At 47.0% G+C, this 13,126-nt stretch overlaps 1 protein-coding gene across 2 annotated transcripts; it reads right to left on the bottom strand.

Annotated features, from left to right (window-relative positions):
• Window positions 1-3,605: 3,605 nt before the first annotated feature.
• On the bottom strand, window positions 3,606-11,914 carry LOC106000536 (melanoma-associated antigen D2). 2 transcript variants are annotated; one of them, XM_013035817.1, is made up of 13 exons: window positions 11,858-11,914; window positions 10,298-10,384; window positions 9,449-9,940; window positions 8,329-8,637; window positions 8,148-8,211; window positions 7,828-7,907; window positions 7,250-7,344; window positions 6,443-6,522; window positions 6,307-6,349; window positions 5,925-5,987; window positions 4,738-4,852; window positions 3,921-4,361; window positions 3,606-3,744 (listed from the first exon to the last, which is right to left on the bottom strand). In XM_013035817.1, exons 2-12 carry the CDS (start codon window positions 10,340-10,342, stop codon window positions 3,927-3,929), a joined length of 1,821 nt encoding a protein of 606 aa, XP_012891271.1. In that variant the 5' UTR covers window positions 10,343-10,384; window positions 11,858-11,914; the 3' UTR covers window positions 3,606-3,744; window positions 3,921-3,926. The 2 variants fall into 2 exon arrangements, with proteins under 2 accessions (XP_012891271.1, XP_012891270.1); XM_013035816.1 differs by lacking the exon at window positions 11,858-11,914 and adding an exon at window positions 11,230-11,294.
• Window positions 11,915-13,126: the final 1,212 nt, after the last annotated feature.

Genomic DNA, 13,126 nt, shown 5'->3' with positions numbered 1-13,126 from the left:
TCTAACAATGATGAGGCACTGGGTTCAATTTTCAGCAACATCCCCCCCCATAAAAGAAGCACAAGCTGTTTTTTTGCCAATAACTATTCTCTTTTTGAGAAACAGTTTCTGGCACCTGATGATAATTAACAAAGTTCAATGACTGTGTTTTGGCAGTGTTTGGACACCTAATGATGGGAGCCCAAGTGATCCCACAATTTGGGCCATCCAACCTGTGTTTTTGTCTGATCCACAAAACGCTAAATTTGGCAACCAATGTTGGCATTGCCTCCATCATCAACGGACAGTGGTCTATAGGAGATCAGACAGGAGCAGGTTCTGAAGGCCATGAATCACAGGAGACCCACCTCCCAGTGACACCTTCTCTGGATTCTTGCTTGTTATCCCTCAGTTCACCCTTAGGGTTTTGTGTAAGCTCCTGTTACTCAGCTTCCTAAAGAAGCAGCCTAGGAGCTTAGTGGCCCCGCATGATAAGCAGGAACTAGCTGGAAGTTGACTCCGGTAGGAAGTAAGCTAGGGCAATCTTACTAGGGGCCATGCATCTGGTAGATCTTGTTAACTAGAAAGCAACCTGACCAGGGGCACTGAGCAATGCCGGTATGGATTAAGTCAGGCCAGACAGCCAGAGACCACAAAGAAACAGATTGGAGAACTGATAATGATATAATACAATAATGTGTAATAATGTTCTTTGTACATGATGTGCAAAGAATAGCAATAATTGTTTTGCCCGTCCATATATCAAGAAGTAAGTGAACCGTACTCTCAGAATGGGCTGGGTGGGAATATTTGTGTCTCTGGTAAATGTTCACTGAAATGAACATGGTAATCCAACCTAAGCAATTCCATCAAGTTCTTTCTGCAGACACTCCTGCTTCTTCAATGAGCCAAGCAAGCCATGGGTCATAGTACAATGGGCAGTTGCTATGCCTGGGTTTCTCATGGATTTGTCTTTATATTTATTTATTTTTGTGCAGGTCCAAGGGCTTGAACCAATGGCCTGGGTGTTGTCCCTGAACATTTCAGCTCAAGGCTAGAACTCTACCACTTGAGCCACAGCTCTACTTTCAGCTTTTTGCTGGTCAATTGGAGATAAGTCTCAAAGACATTTCTACCCTGGCTGGCTAAGAGCTGCATTCCTCAGATCTCAGCTTCCTGAGTAGCTAGGATTACAGTTGTAAGCCATTGGTACCCAGCTTCTCATATTTAACCTTTAACTTAAAAATGTAATTATTATTAATCCTGTGTTGAATAAAATGAGTAAAATTTATGCTTATTCTATATACAAAGCATAACTATACACAGTGATTTGATATCCATGATACTAGGAATCAAATCACAGATGTTGGGACAAAAATGTCTAAAGGCTTCTTAAAGGGTAATAAATAGGTAAAGAAACGGTTCAAGGGGCTTTGCCCACTCTTAGCTAAGGGAAAAGTACATGATATAATCTATACTTCTTGTGGATTGTATTGATTTACTATTGATTGTACTAATATTTAAAGAAACAACTGGAAATTGTGGGAATCCATTCACTTTAGTAATGGCATCCAGGCTGGCAATGGTGGCTAAAACAAGATCTGTCCCTATGCTCTACCATCCCCTATGCCATGTTCCAACACTCCTCCTCTTTGCCATGGACTAGACTTATTCATTCTCTGGCCAACTGTTTTCACTGCTCTAAGGCCTGAGAAGGGAGGCAAAGTCAATTCTTTGTCCTGTCAAATTCTAGGCTTTGTGGGAGGGAAGAGGTGGGGAGTTCTGCAAGATCAGTGGCCTGTGGAAGGAATGTAAGTCGTGAGGACAGAGCTCTTCATGACTATGACTCCCCCTTAACTCTATGAAGTACTTCAAACTCAATCTTTGTTACAAAATCACAGTCCCTGAGTTTCCTCACCACCCTCCACTATCCCCATCCCTTCATTAGGGATAATTAGCAATCTGGGGTAACCTAAGGCAGTATACACAGGAGTCCTCCCTCGGAGGCCAAAGTTGCCTCTGACCTTGTCTACCTGCCCTGGGCACTGCCTAACACCTTGAGAAGACCATGGACTGGGTATCAACTGAAGATCTTCTAGTGAAGACCACATCAGTAGTGAAAAACAAGTCTCAACTGGTGGCCACAGGCAAGAGACCATGCAACTCTGGTTGGAGGGGTGTTTTTATTTCTATTTTTACTTTCGGTCAATTCTGGAGCTTGAACTCAGGACCTTGGGCATAGTCCCTGCACTTTTTCAGCTCAAAGATAATGCTCTACCACTTGAGCCACAGCTCTGCTACTATATTTTTGCTGGTTAATTGGAGATAAGAATCTCATGGTTTTCCTGCCCTGGATGGCTTCAAACCATGATCCTCAGCTTCCTCAGTAGCTAGGATTATAGGTGTAAGCCACTGATGGAGGCTTACCTCCCCCCCCCAAACCTACTTCTTAAGCTTTAATCCACATTTCTCCTTTGGTTCTTGGGTCTACAAGTGGGAAGAGGTAGCCATAAAAAGGGCCTCATTGTCCATCAGACTAGCCCAGTGATGAAGAACCTGGTGATACAGAGATGAAGTGGTGAGAACTTCCTAAAGGAGCAGGGCAGTATCCCCTAAAATATGGGAATGAGTTTCTGATAGCCCAAGAGCCCTGTCCCTTAGTGGGTAGTGCAGCTTGGAGAACACTGCTTTCAATCACAGTCAGGGATTTAGGTACCTGACTCCTAAGCCACTCAATCCCAACTCCCTGCCATCATCCAGGTGATTTGATTGTCCATATGGGTAGCCCAACCAATACCCTGGCCTACCAAGCCTGTCATCTGCAGGAACTACCATCTTTGTTCCTTCAACCACTCACTACTTGGACCTTGTCATCCCCCAGTTCAAATTTAGTTTTCTCCTCGCCCCTCCCAGATAACGCATAATGCTGTCAGACATGCAGTATCCACCCAGGATACTTAACACTATTTCCCATTCATGGCCTTCACTGAGACTTCTATCTGCAAATACCACCCTGTCCTCAATTTATCTCACATTCTCTCATTCTTTTCTAAGCCTATTCATGTTTTACAACACTCTACATATTTCTACAGTCCTCTCTTGAAGTCCTGTCTAGACAGTACCTCCTTCCATGCCTTACCTCCTCCCCATCCCCTCTTACCTGCTCAGGGCTAGGGCTTCATGAGTCATGACCCAGCTTCTCCCTCCCCACTGGCTCTTGCCATGCAAGCTATGCATTCTTTCCCCATTAAAATGTTCCCTTGTTCCTGTTTCTTGTCTTAACTACCTACCTCTTACTTGCTTCATTCATGTCTACATATGATGTCCAGTTTCCTCTACCTCTGTTTTCTGCTCCAAACTTACCTCTTGGTGCATCTTCAAAGAGTGATTCCACCCCCTCAGAAAGGCTGAAGCCTAGCAATGGGGTCCAACCTAGCCCAGAGACCTGTGATAATCTTGCTTCCAGGAATACAACAATATCACAGGATCAAGGACAGCAGTACTTGATACATAGCATCAACTGAGATGGAAACCTTCCCAATTCCTGTTAAAATGTGATAGCAGAATGTGCCAACCACCCCCCAACAAAACCCCCACATCAACAGAAACAAAAAACAAACAAAAAATGAACTCAGAAATGGCAAATAGATTTAATGCAGAGTGTTAACTTCAATGATTGATAGTGGCTGCCTAGAGTGCTGTGTTGAGTATGTTTCTGAGGGTGCACCCTGACTTGAAGAGAAAGACTGCTGAGATTACCAGTATCTGCAAACACAAGTAAAAGAGAATAAAAAGTCAATTGATAGCCACCAAAGAGGAAGGAATAAAATGTCAAAAACCGTATCTTTGCACAAGGTCCCCATTATTCCCCAACCTAGGCTTCAGCTTTTCCTCCCATCCCCACAAAGCCCAGGTACTTCCATCATCACAAAGGCAGATACCTGATCTCACTTGTAGGAGAAACCACAGGCACCAGAGCTACCACTGCTACTGGCACCAGCTCCACCCAGGCCAGCGAAGAGCCCAAATGTGAGTGTGGCGCTCAGGCTGTTGTTGGCAGTGAAGCCACCGCTGGCGCTGGCACCAGTACTGGTACTGGCATTGGTACTGGTAGTGGTACTGGCACTGGCACCACCACTCTCTTGGACTTTGGCTTTAGCTTCAGCTCCTGACTGGATCCGGGCTTTGGCCCAGGGTCCAATATCAGCTTCATCCCAGTTGCAGGGCCCAGCAGCATTCTCAGAGCCGAGCCCGATGCCCATTCGAGCTCTAATCTCAGCCCTCGCCTTGGCCTCGGCTGCAGCCTCAGCTGCAGCCTTCAAGTCTGCTTCCATTGCCTCTCGGTACTGAGCTGCCCACTCCTTGGGATCCTTCTTCTGTACCTGAAATGGGAATAACAACAATTAGAAGGATCGTAGTCAGGTGCTTAAGCATGTACTCTTCACTACACACTTTTCTAAATGCTGAATGGAATTCTGCACATACTACTCCATCCCTACATGGACCCTTAGTTCCATTATTTGGACATGTCACTTAGCAAGTTTTCTGGGCCTCCGTTTTCTCTCCTGCAATACAGGGTGGTGTTATCAGTTGGAAGTATTAAATGTGTCTGATAGTGTCAGATAAAGTGTCTGCCATAGTAGTGCTTGACAACTTCGAATGTGCAGATATGAACTGCAGGCTGATCTGCACAGACTATCTCAGCCTGGATACACTGCATGCGCTTCCTATGCCAAGTTCAGGCAACTTTCCAATTACCTTGCAAGCAAATTTGAGGACTTTCATCTTGCTGGTCTCATAGTAAGAGCGCAGACCCCAGAAGAATTCATACTCTGGGGGATTGCTATTGGGGACTCTGGCGTAGTCCAAGTACCTTAAAAAGAGAGGTTCAACATCTTTATTCCTAGGAATAAAGAGCCCAATCATAGCTCCACTATGCTCAGATCAGAGAGGCTCTAGCTGGCACCTCTCCAACTAATTGGTCCAACTAAATATTCTCCCCACACAATGTTGAGCCCTGTTCCAATGGCCCTTCCTGAAAGCCATGTAGAGATGCAGAGGGGACACCTGTAGGGCACTTGCTCATAAGGAGGCCACAAGTGTTATGTCTCCTCACTACAACTGCCCCAGATTCCTGTTGGGTATGTTGTAAACAGAGGAGCTATTCTTCAGCTTCTCTGCTCTGAGCACACCCCATTGCAAAAGGGACATGAAGGAGGCACAGCTGAGCCCTGGAAAGATGCAGTATAGAAAATTCCTGAGAGCACCAAAGGAAGGAAATAGCCAACCAATAGCAGCACGATCCATGTATATTACTGATGTATGTCAATGCGTGTATTTGTGTGTTCACAAAACCTGTAATTGTCTATGTGAGTGCTCACATATTCTCCAAAGACAAACAATAGGGTGGACTCTGGCCAGGAAGTCAACAAGGCTAGACTCCAGGCCAAAATGAGTCTTTTATCAGCTGTGGGCCAAGCTCAAATATCCCTGCCCAGAGACCTAAGCCCCCAAGTGTAAAAGATGGATGGGTAATCTTATACAAGGTGGTTATGAAAATCAAGTCAGATATATTGGTCAAGTCCCCAGCACAAAACCTAGCCTATTCTAGAGAAATTTTATGGAAATTAATTTCTATGAAGCTCTGATTAGCACAGAGAACAACCCAGTCATTCTAAACACAACTCTTTCACTTCCTACCTGTGCAACTGAGCAAATGACTTCACCCCTCTGAACATCAGTTTTCCACATGTGTACAATGCTGGTGACACTAATTCCTGCCTGCAGAGTGGTACTGAAGACCCATGGGAGAGATGATAAAGGTAACACCTGATCCATCATCAGCCTGGAAATAACCTACTACTCCATACATGTATTATGGCTTCATCACTCAGTTCTGAAACAGGCAAAAATACCTGGAACACACCAACACCAAACACACTTACTTCTGTTTCACAAACTCATCAGTAATGAGCTTCTTCACATCCCCAAAGAGTGAGTGATGTATCCTGAGAGCAGAAGAGAGAGAAAAAGAACAAATAAGTACAGTTGGAACTGTGGGATTTCCCATGTGTACATGTAGGCATTTCCAAGATGGAAAAGAAGTTTCCAACATAGGGAGGAACTCCACGGAAGCTCAAGAGATTGTGAGAAGGGAAGACAGAGTTCAGAACATTTCCCTAATTCACCCAAGTCAGAACCCTGGGGCCTCTAAACCAGCCCAACCCCCCTCCAGCTCCACCAGACCACCAAACTGATGTAATCCTGAGACCATCCTCTCTTGCCAAAGGACAACACGGACAGCAAGCGCTGAGAGCCCAATCATACCCAGGGCGCAGCCCCAACTTGCGCAGCACCTCCCAGATGACAGCTGCAAGGGGAGGCAAGAGGAAACAGGGACAGAAAATGAGCATGTGGAATTCAGACCACAGTCACCCATTCAGCTGCATGCCCAGCCACTCACCCTCACTGGAGCGATTTCCATTCATGAAAATGATGCTCAAGAGCACCATGAGGAGACCCAGTTTGGGTGAGTCCTTGGTCCTAAGAGGATAATAGGATGGAAAGTTTATGTCTAGGAGTCATCTCCAAGATACACAAGCCAGTTCACTAGCCCTGTCCAGATTCCTCATATACAGGAGAATGCATCTCAGTCTATGCTTCCAGTTCCCTGTAACCCAAGGCAAACAACTGAAGACTCTTGAGCCAAAGTCTCTGATTCAATAGAGGAAAAAGCATATCCTAACTCACTCCAGGGGTTGTTGTCAAGAAAATGGAAGAATGCCAGTTAACCAGGTACAACATAAGCAGCCAGTCAATGTGAGTTCTTGCTTTCCCAGAGCCCACAGGCCTGACAGACTTCAAGTCAGAGCCTCCATGACACTACTACCCCTCAAACATCATAGTACATACATACCCACACCCAGAGAGAGAGAAGTTCCCTCTCCCTTGAACTAGACTCTATCAAGACCAGGCCAGGTACTCAAAAGGAACAGACAAGTAACAACAGGCATGCTTGCTTGCAAAGTTTCTGGAGAAGAGAAACCTGATGGCAGGAATGCCCCATCCCAGGCTTCTACATCCTTCAGTCAGTCATAATCAGGCACCACTACCTCATACAGGGTTTGAGCCATGTGTAAGAACTGGGGCAGGGGCTTTTTAGGCCCTGTCTTTCCTGACCCCCAAGGATGGAGGGAGAGAGGGAAGGGAGAAGTACTGGCATGGATAAAAGCAGAAGCCCCCCTCCCACCCCAGAACTTTCTCAGCTTACGTTCCCAGTATGCCTGCATCAGTAGGTTCTAAGGTGCTGAGAAGAATGTACAAGTGGTCATTCTTATCAATTTCTTTCAATTGAATTCCAAATACCTGTGAATGGAGAGAATAGCTTGTGAGATCAGCTTAGGTCTTAATGAGCTTCCTGGGCATCCTGCAGCTCCCCATGTTCGTAAGGGTTTTGCATGTATGAGTAGTCAGTGTGACTGTGTATAAAGCACAAAACTAAGTACTTGGCACACAGTAAACACACAACAAATATATGATTGTCATCAACCTCATCTTTGTGTTTCTGGGAATCTAGGGAGACACGGAAGTGAATATCTAAAACACAGGACAGGATATGTGCAGTAGCAGTAGACAAAAGTCATAAGCTGGGGGCTTAGGTCTGATCTGTTTTTACCACTGACTTGTTATGTGACCCATGGCTGGTCTACACACCATTCCCTAGGCCACTGTGCACAGCAACGGCACTGTATTAATAAGCTTCTGTGGTTCCTCCTAAAGGGCCACTGTACAACTGTGTTTCATTCATGGCTTCCCCAGTGTGCCCATCCCCCAGGGCTGCCCCATCACCTTCTCCAAGGAATAGCCTGCTCGTTCAATGATTTCAGGGTACACATCAGTGTATTCTTTGATGATGTCCTTCAGCATGTCTGCAAGGGGAGAGTGTTGCAAGCATTGGGGCTAAAGAGATGCCAGGTGGCCCCTGTACCCAAGCTATAGATCCTTTGTCATCTAAGCCACAGGTAGCATTATCAGGTTCTGGGCTTATAAGTGGAGGTGCTAACACTGCCAAAGTAGAACTTTGGAAAAGGAGACAGGAGCATAAGAGTAAAGGATGTCCCTTAGAATCCAGCCAGAGCATGGGTTGGGAAATTTTAGTAGAACTTTACCTGAGCGCTTGATGGGAATCTTTGTCTGGTCTTTAGCCAACAGGTACTTCACCAAATCATTTGCCTGAGAGTGGAAGAAAAGGTGAAAAGAAAAAAAATGTTTGCAGAAAACCAGGAGATGACAGAGAAGATGGCAGGCAAGGCAATAGCAAAGGCAAGATAGAAAGGATGAAGTACTTACCCTCCCTTGTAAAAGGGCCACATCTCTGGGTGGTGCTGCTTCAGGCTCTTGGGATGACTGGAGCTTGGCAGCTCTACGACGGGCTTTGCCCCTGCGAGCTTTGGGTGATCTGAGTGAGAGCAAGGCTCTCCTGGCCCAAGCAGCCAATCGAGTCCTTGATGCCCTTCGGGCCCAAAAGGCTATGGGCCCTCTTGAAGCCCTGCGGGCCATTGAGGCCATTAGGGCCTTTGAGACCCTATGACCACCCGTAGTCCCAGAATCCTGATTCTGCTCACTGTTGCCATCCTCTTCTCCATCCAGATGCTTCACCTGCATCAACAGAGAGGAAGTTCAACATCACCAGATAAAACAGGTTGTCCTTCTTCTTCCCACTATCTCTTTCAGGAATCCTGCCCTAATCCTACTTCTGTAATGATAGCCAGACTCTCTAGACTATGACCATGCTGAGTCCTGAGTTTCTCACTACTTTCCACAGTTCCATCCCCAATGGCTCTGTTTTGACCATTCCAGACAAATCACTTACCTTTCTGGGATTTAGCTTGCTTCTCTATAACACTGAGATTTTTAAGCCAGGCAATAGTGGCTCAAATCTGCAACCTTAGCTACTCGGGAGACAGAGATCTAAAGATTTCACAGTTTGAAGTCAGCTCAGGTAGGAAAGAATGTCAGAGCTTTTCTTATTTCCAATTAATCACCAAAACACTGCAAGTGAAGGTTGGGCTCAAGTGGTAGAGCAGCAGCCTTTACTAAAGTAGCTAAGACATCATGCCCAAGCCCTGAGTTCAAGCAGCAGTAATAGCACAAAAATCAACTGAGACTTTAAGAGTTATTTTTATGTTTTAATAAGATAACCTATATGAATATGCCTCACTTAAGGTCTAGCACACAGGCAGTTACTATGTAAATACAAAGGGCATCACATTCAGATTGCAGCTATGTATATTCCTATCTCATCTCCCAGCAGTCTGTGAGCTCTCTGCAGATAGGAATTCTATCACATTCCTCTGTGTCCCTGGTGACCAGGATAAGCACAGGGATCTTTCTAAATATTTGCAGAACAAATAACCCAAGTGTTAGGATAGGAGTAGAAAAGCAAGGGTAGTGGCCATACAGGTCTTACCTTTCGGACTTTCTTGGCCTTGACCTTGGGTCGAGTATCCTGATTCTCCTGAACCTGGGCAGCTGCAACCTCAGGCTCGGGTTCATCTTTCGGAGCCTGAGAGGCAGCAGCCTCAGTCTCTGGGACCTTTGTATTGGCCTTCGTATCAGCCACACAGCTGACCTTTTTGGTCTCAGTGGCAGGTGTTGTCACAGCCTTCAGGTCAGCCTTCTGGGCCTTGCTGTCAGCTGCTGGGCTCTTATTTGCAGTTTCAAGAACCTGGGTATCAGTCAGCTGTGTAGCAGGTGAGGCCTTGGTGGTAGCTGCCTCAGGAGCCTCTGTGGCCTTTGAGACTTTTGTGGCCTTTGAGACCCCTGAGGCTTTTGAGCCCTTTGTAGCCTCGGAGACCTCTGGAGCCTTTGAGGCCTTTAGTGTCTCTGGGACTTCTGAGTTCTGGGTCACTGTCAACAGAGTAGGCATTCTGGAGCCACTGCCCTTTTCAGAAGCTGTAGCCTGCAAAAGTAAGCAGGGAAAACTCACTGGCCCCCCCCACTCCCAACTAAGCAAAATGCCCCCCAAATTCCAAGACCACACTTCTCTGACCTGTGCTGACTCCTACCTGCAGTGTGCTCTGACCACTTAGGTCCATGCAGCAAGGCCTCCCGTGCCTCTAAACAAGGACCCGCCCACTCTGTCTTCTTCCCCTCTCCTCCCCTCTCTTCCTCCCTCCACGGAGGGGAGGGGGCACCCAGGCAAGAAGTGGGTGGAGGATGAGGATGGGAGGGGAAGTGCCAAGGGATATGAAGAAGCTATAGGGGCTGGAAAGAAGCATCAACAGAGACAGAAGGTGGGGGGAGAAAGAGGTCTTACCTGGAAGCTAGTTGAACCCGCACCACTCTCGCTTGTGTCAGACATGTCTGAAGTTGGCCTGGCAAGAGCTGAGCCTGAAGAGAAGGCCTGGATCAAGTGGAGAACCCAATGAACAACGTCCTCTCCTCTGTGCTCCCTGGAAGCTGATCCTCACCTTCCCTAGGGCCCCAATCCCCAACCCCTCCCCCACCCCCAACAACTCGGTTCTCAGGCACAGAAATCCAAAACGTCTAGGTCCTAATTCTCTGCGGCCGCACCCTCCCCTTCTCCAGGAAGATGTGCCAGCGCGGCAGCACTGAGGACCCCGCCCCTTTTCCCAATGCAGCCCCCCCAGTCGCAGGTCGATAGTGCGCATGCGCCTAAGCCGCAGGACCCATTCAGCTCCGCCTGTTTTCCCAATACAAGCCCTTTCTTTGATGTCCACCGTGCACATGCGCATTAGGCAGCGGGCCCGGTGCTGGCCCTTCTTAACACGCCCCTTTTTAGCGATACAAAATCCGCATGCGCAATGTTCTCCGTCTCAGTTCAATACACACCCCTCTCCAGGTCTGCATGGCCACTCGGTCCCGCCCCCTCCTCAACAAGCCTCCCTTCCAAACTACCGCTGCGTCCGGTGGTCCTGGCCCCTCCCCTTCTCACATCAACCACACCAAGTCCACAGCCTCCAGGTCCCGCCCTTTTTCCTAACACGCCCCCTCCTGACTGCAGAACGCATCTTGGTTCCACCCCTTCCCTATTAACACCCCCTCAACTCAGTGTTGAACTAGTGATTCCATCCTGAACTCAGCCAAAAGGGGTCTGATCCCCTCCCTCCCTTTTCAGCCAGATGGATCCAGTATGATCCGATCCTTAGAGCAGATTTTTCTCCAGATCCCAGAGGGTGGGACCGAGCCCTAACGGGCTCTTATCCAAAGCCCTGCCCCGCGGCTCACCTCGTCCACCTCCAAGTCGCGAGTGTGTCCACTCTGTACAAGCCCCTCTGAAACTCCGAGACTGCCCTCCCCGCTCCGGGCCGGAAGTGGTCCCGCCCCTTTCCGCCTCCCTAGGGGGCCTCTGTCCCAGCCAGTCTGCCCCTCCCCCTCCCTGCTGCTCATTCCTAATGCCCCCTCCCTATTCCCTCTGCTTAGCTCCCTACTCTCTTTTCCCTTATCGCATTTCCTATTTACTCTGCATAATTCCTCTTCCCGTTCCTTACACCTTCCTCTGTATTACCTGTGCGCGCCCTCCCCCCAATACTGCTTGACCCCTCTCTGCATTCACTAGTCTCGTCTCTGGAGCTCCACTCCCCCCTCAAGATTCCCCTCTTCCTTCGTGTTCCCCGTCCCACACCTAACGTGCACCGTCCCCTGTTTTGCTTTCTTCTTCCTCCGTTACTCTCTACTGTCCAGGTCATAAACTGTCTACTTTCTCAGTCGTCTTCAGTGCTTACACCCCACTCCAGGTCACCTCTACTCCAGCTGAAATAGTGTAGAAAGAAATGCCCACCTGCCTGACTGTGAGTTCCAAGGAGTTAGAACCAGTGTCTGGCTTCCAAGAAACCCCAATCACAACTCCCCTCACCTTGTCCTCGAGCGAGTCCCAGAGGCGTCTGCTCTCTCTCTCAGTCCCTCTCGAAGTCTCAGCCTCCTAGACTAAAGCTGCAGACAGCCCAGCCCAGCCCCTTTCCGCAGCCCCCTGCCACCCCCCTCCCTCGCTTTCCTCGGGGGTGGGGCAATGGGGCCCCGCTCAGGGCTGTCTGACGCCAAAGCCCATGTTTATGCCACTGTACCAGGCTCGGTCTGAAGCCTTTCCAACTCAAACCACCCCCTGAAAGCGGTTCATTCATTGAACTTATTTATTTTTATATCCTTATTTTTTCTTACTACAAAGGTAATGTGTTGTCGTGGTGAAAATTAGAATTATGAAGAAATATGTAACAGACCAATGAAAGGCTGCCTTTATCTCATTGCCCAGAAGTAACCATTATTAACATTTTGATATACATTCCTCCAGATTTTTTTATTCATGTATTAATTATTTGGGTTTTCTCCTTACACACAGCACACTATATCTACTGTTCTGTGACCTGCTTTTCTTCTGTGATGTAGTTAGACATCTTTTCCCTTAGTGTACTTTTTTCTTAACAGCTGCACAAACTTTTCTTTTGTATATGTTCCATAAAATTAGTTAGGTGGTCCAGCATATGTAACATTTGGATTTTCCCCCTTTTCTTGATATAAAAATGCTATGAGGAACATTGTAATAGCTACATGGTATTTTTTGCTAACTCAAATAAAACCAAAACAAGTCTTCCATTTTCTTACTTCATCATATGAAGTAGTGGATTTCATTACACATTACATATATGCATGTGTTCTACTCTGATCCGATTCACCAATCTGTTGCCTTTTCTGACCCATCCTTTACACTTTTATGTCCTTAGTAGCTGGTAAATTCCATATATGAGAACGCCACCTCATGTTTATGTGTTTGAGTCTGTCTAAAGTCAGCTTACTCTAGAGAAACCTGTTTGCATGTTTGTCACTTCGCTATTCATAACCAGCTAGATGCCCATCAATGGTTTTTCATTTTGATGCTACATTTATCAACTTATTCCCCTAAATTACATTTCCAATAATGTCTATCATATGTTTTGCCTCATATAGCACAAATAATTTTTGCATCATTTGTGATAATTTTGACTATACAAAAGGGATAATTATTATGTAGACAAATGTGATCATCTTTTTTCTTTTTCTTTTTTGTCACTTGTGGGGGCCTCTGAACTCTGGGCTTGGGCACTGTCCCTCAGCTCTTCAGCTCAAGGCTAGCGCTCTACCACTTGAGCCA

The sequence above is a fragment of the Dipodomys ordii genome, unplaced genomic scaffold, assembly GCF_000151885.1.
Source record: "Dipodomys ordii isolate 6190 unplaced genomic scaffold, Dord_2.0 Scaffold221, whole genome shotgun sequence".
Classification (NCBI taxonomy): domain Eukaryota; kingdom Metazoa; phylum Chordata; class Mammalia; order Rodentia; family Heteromyidae; genus Dipodomys; species Dipodomys ordii.
The sequence above is the reverse complement of the archived record's forward strand: the minus strand, read 5'-3'. Positions and strand labels throughout refer to the sequence as shown.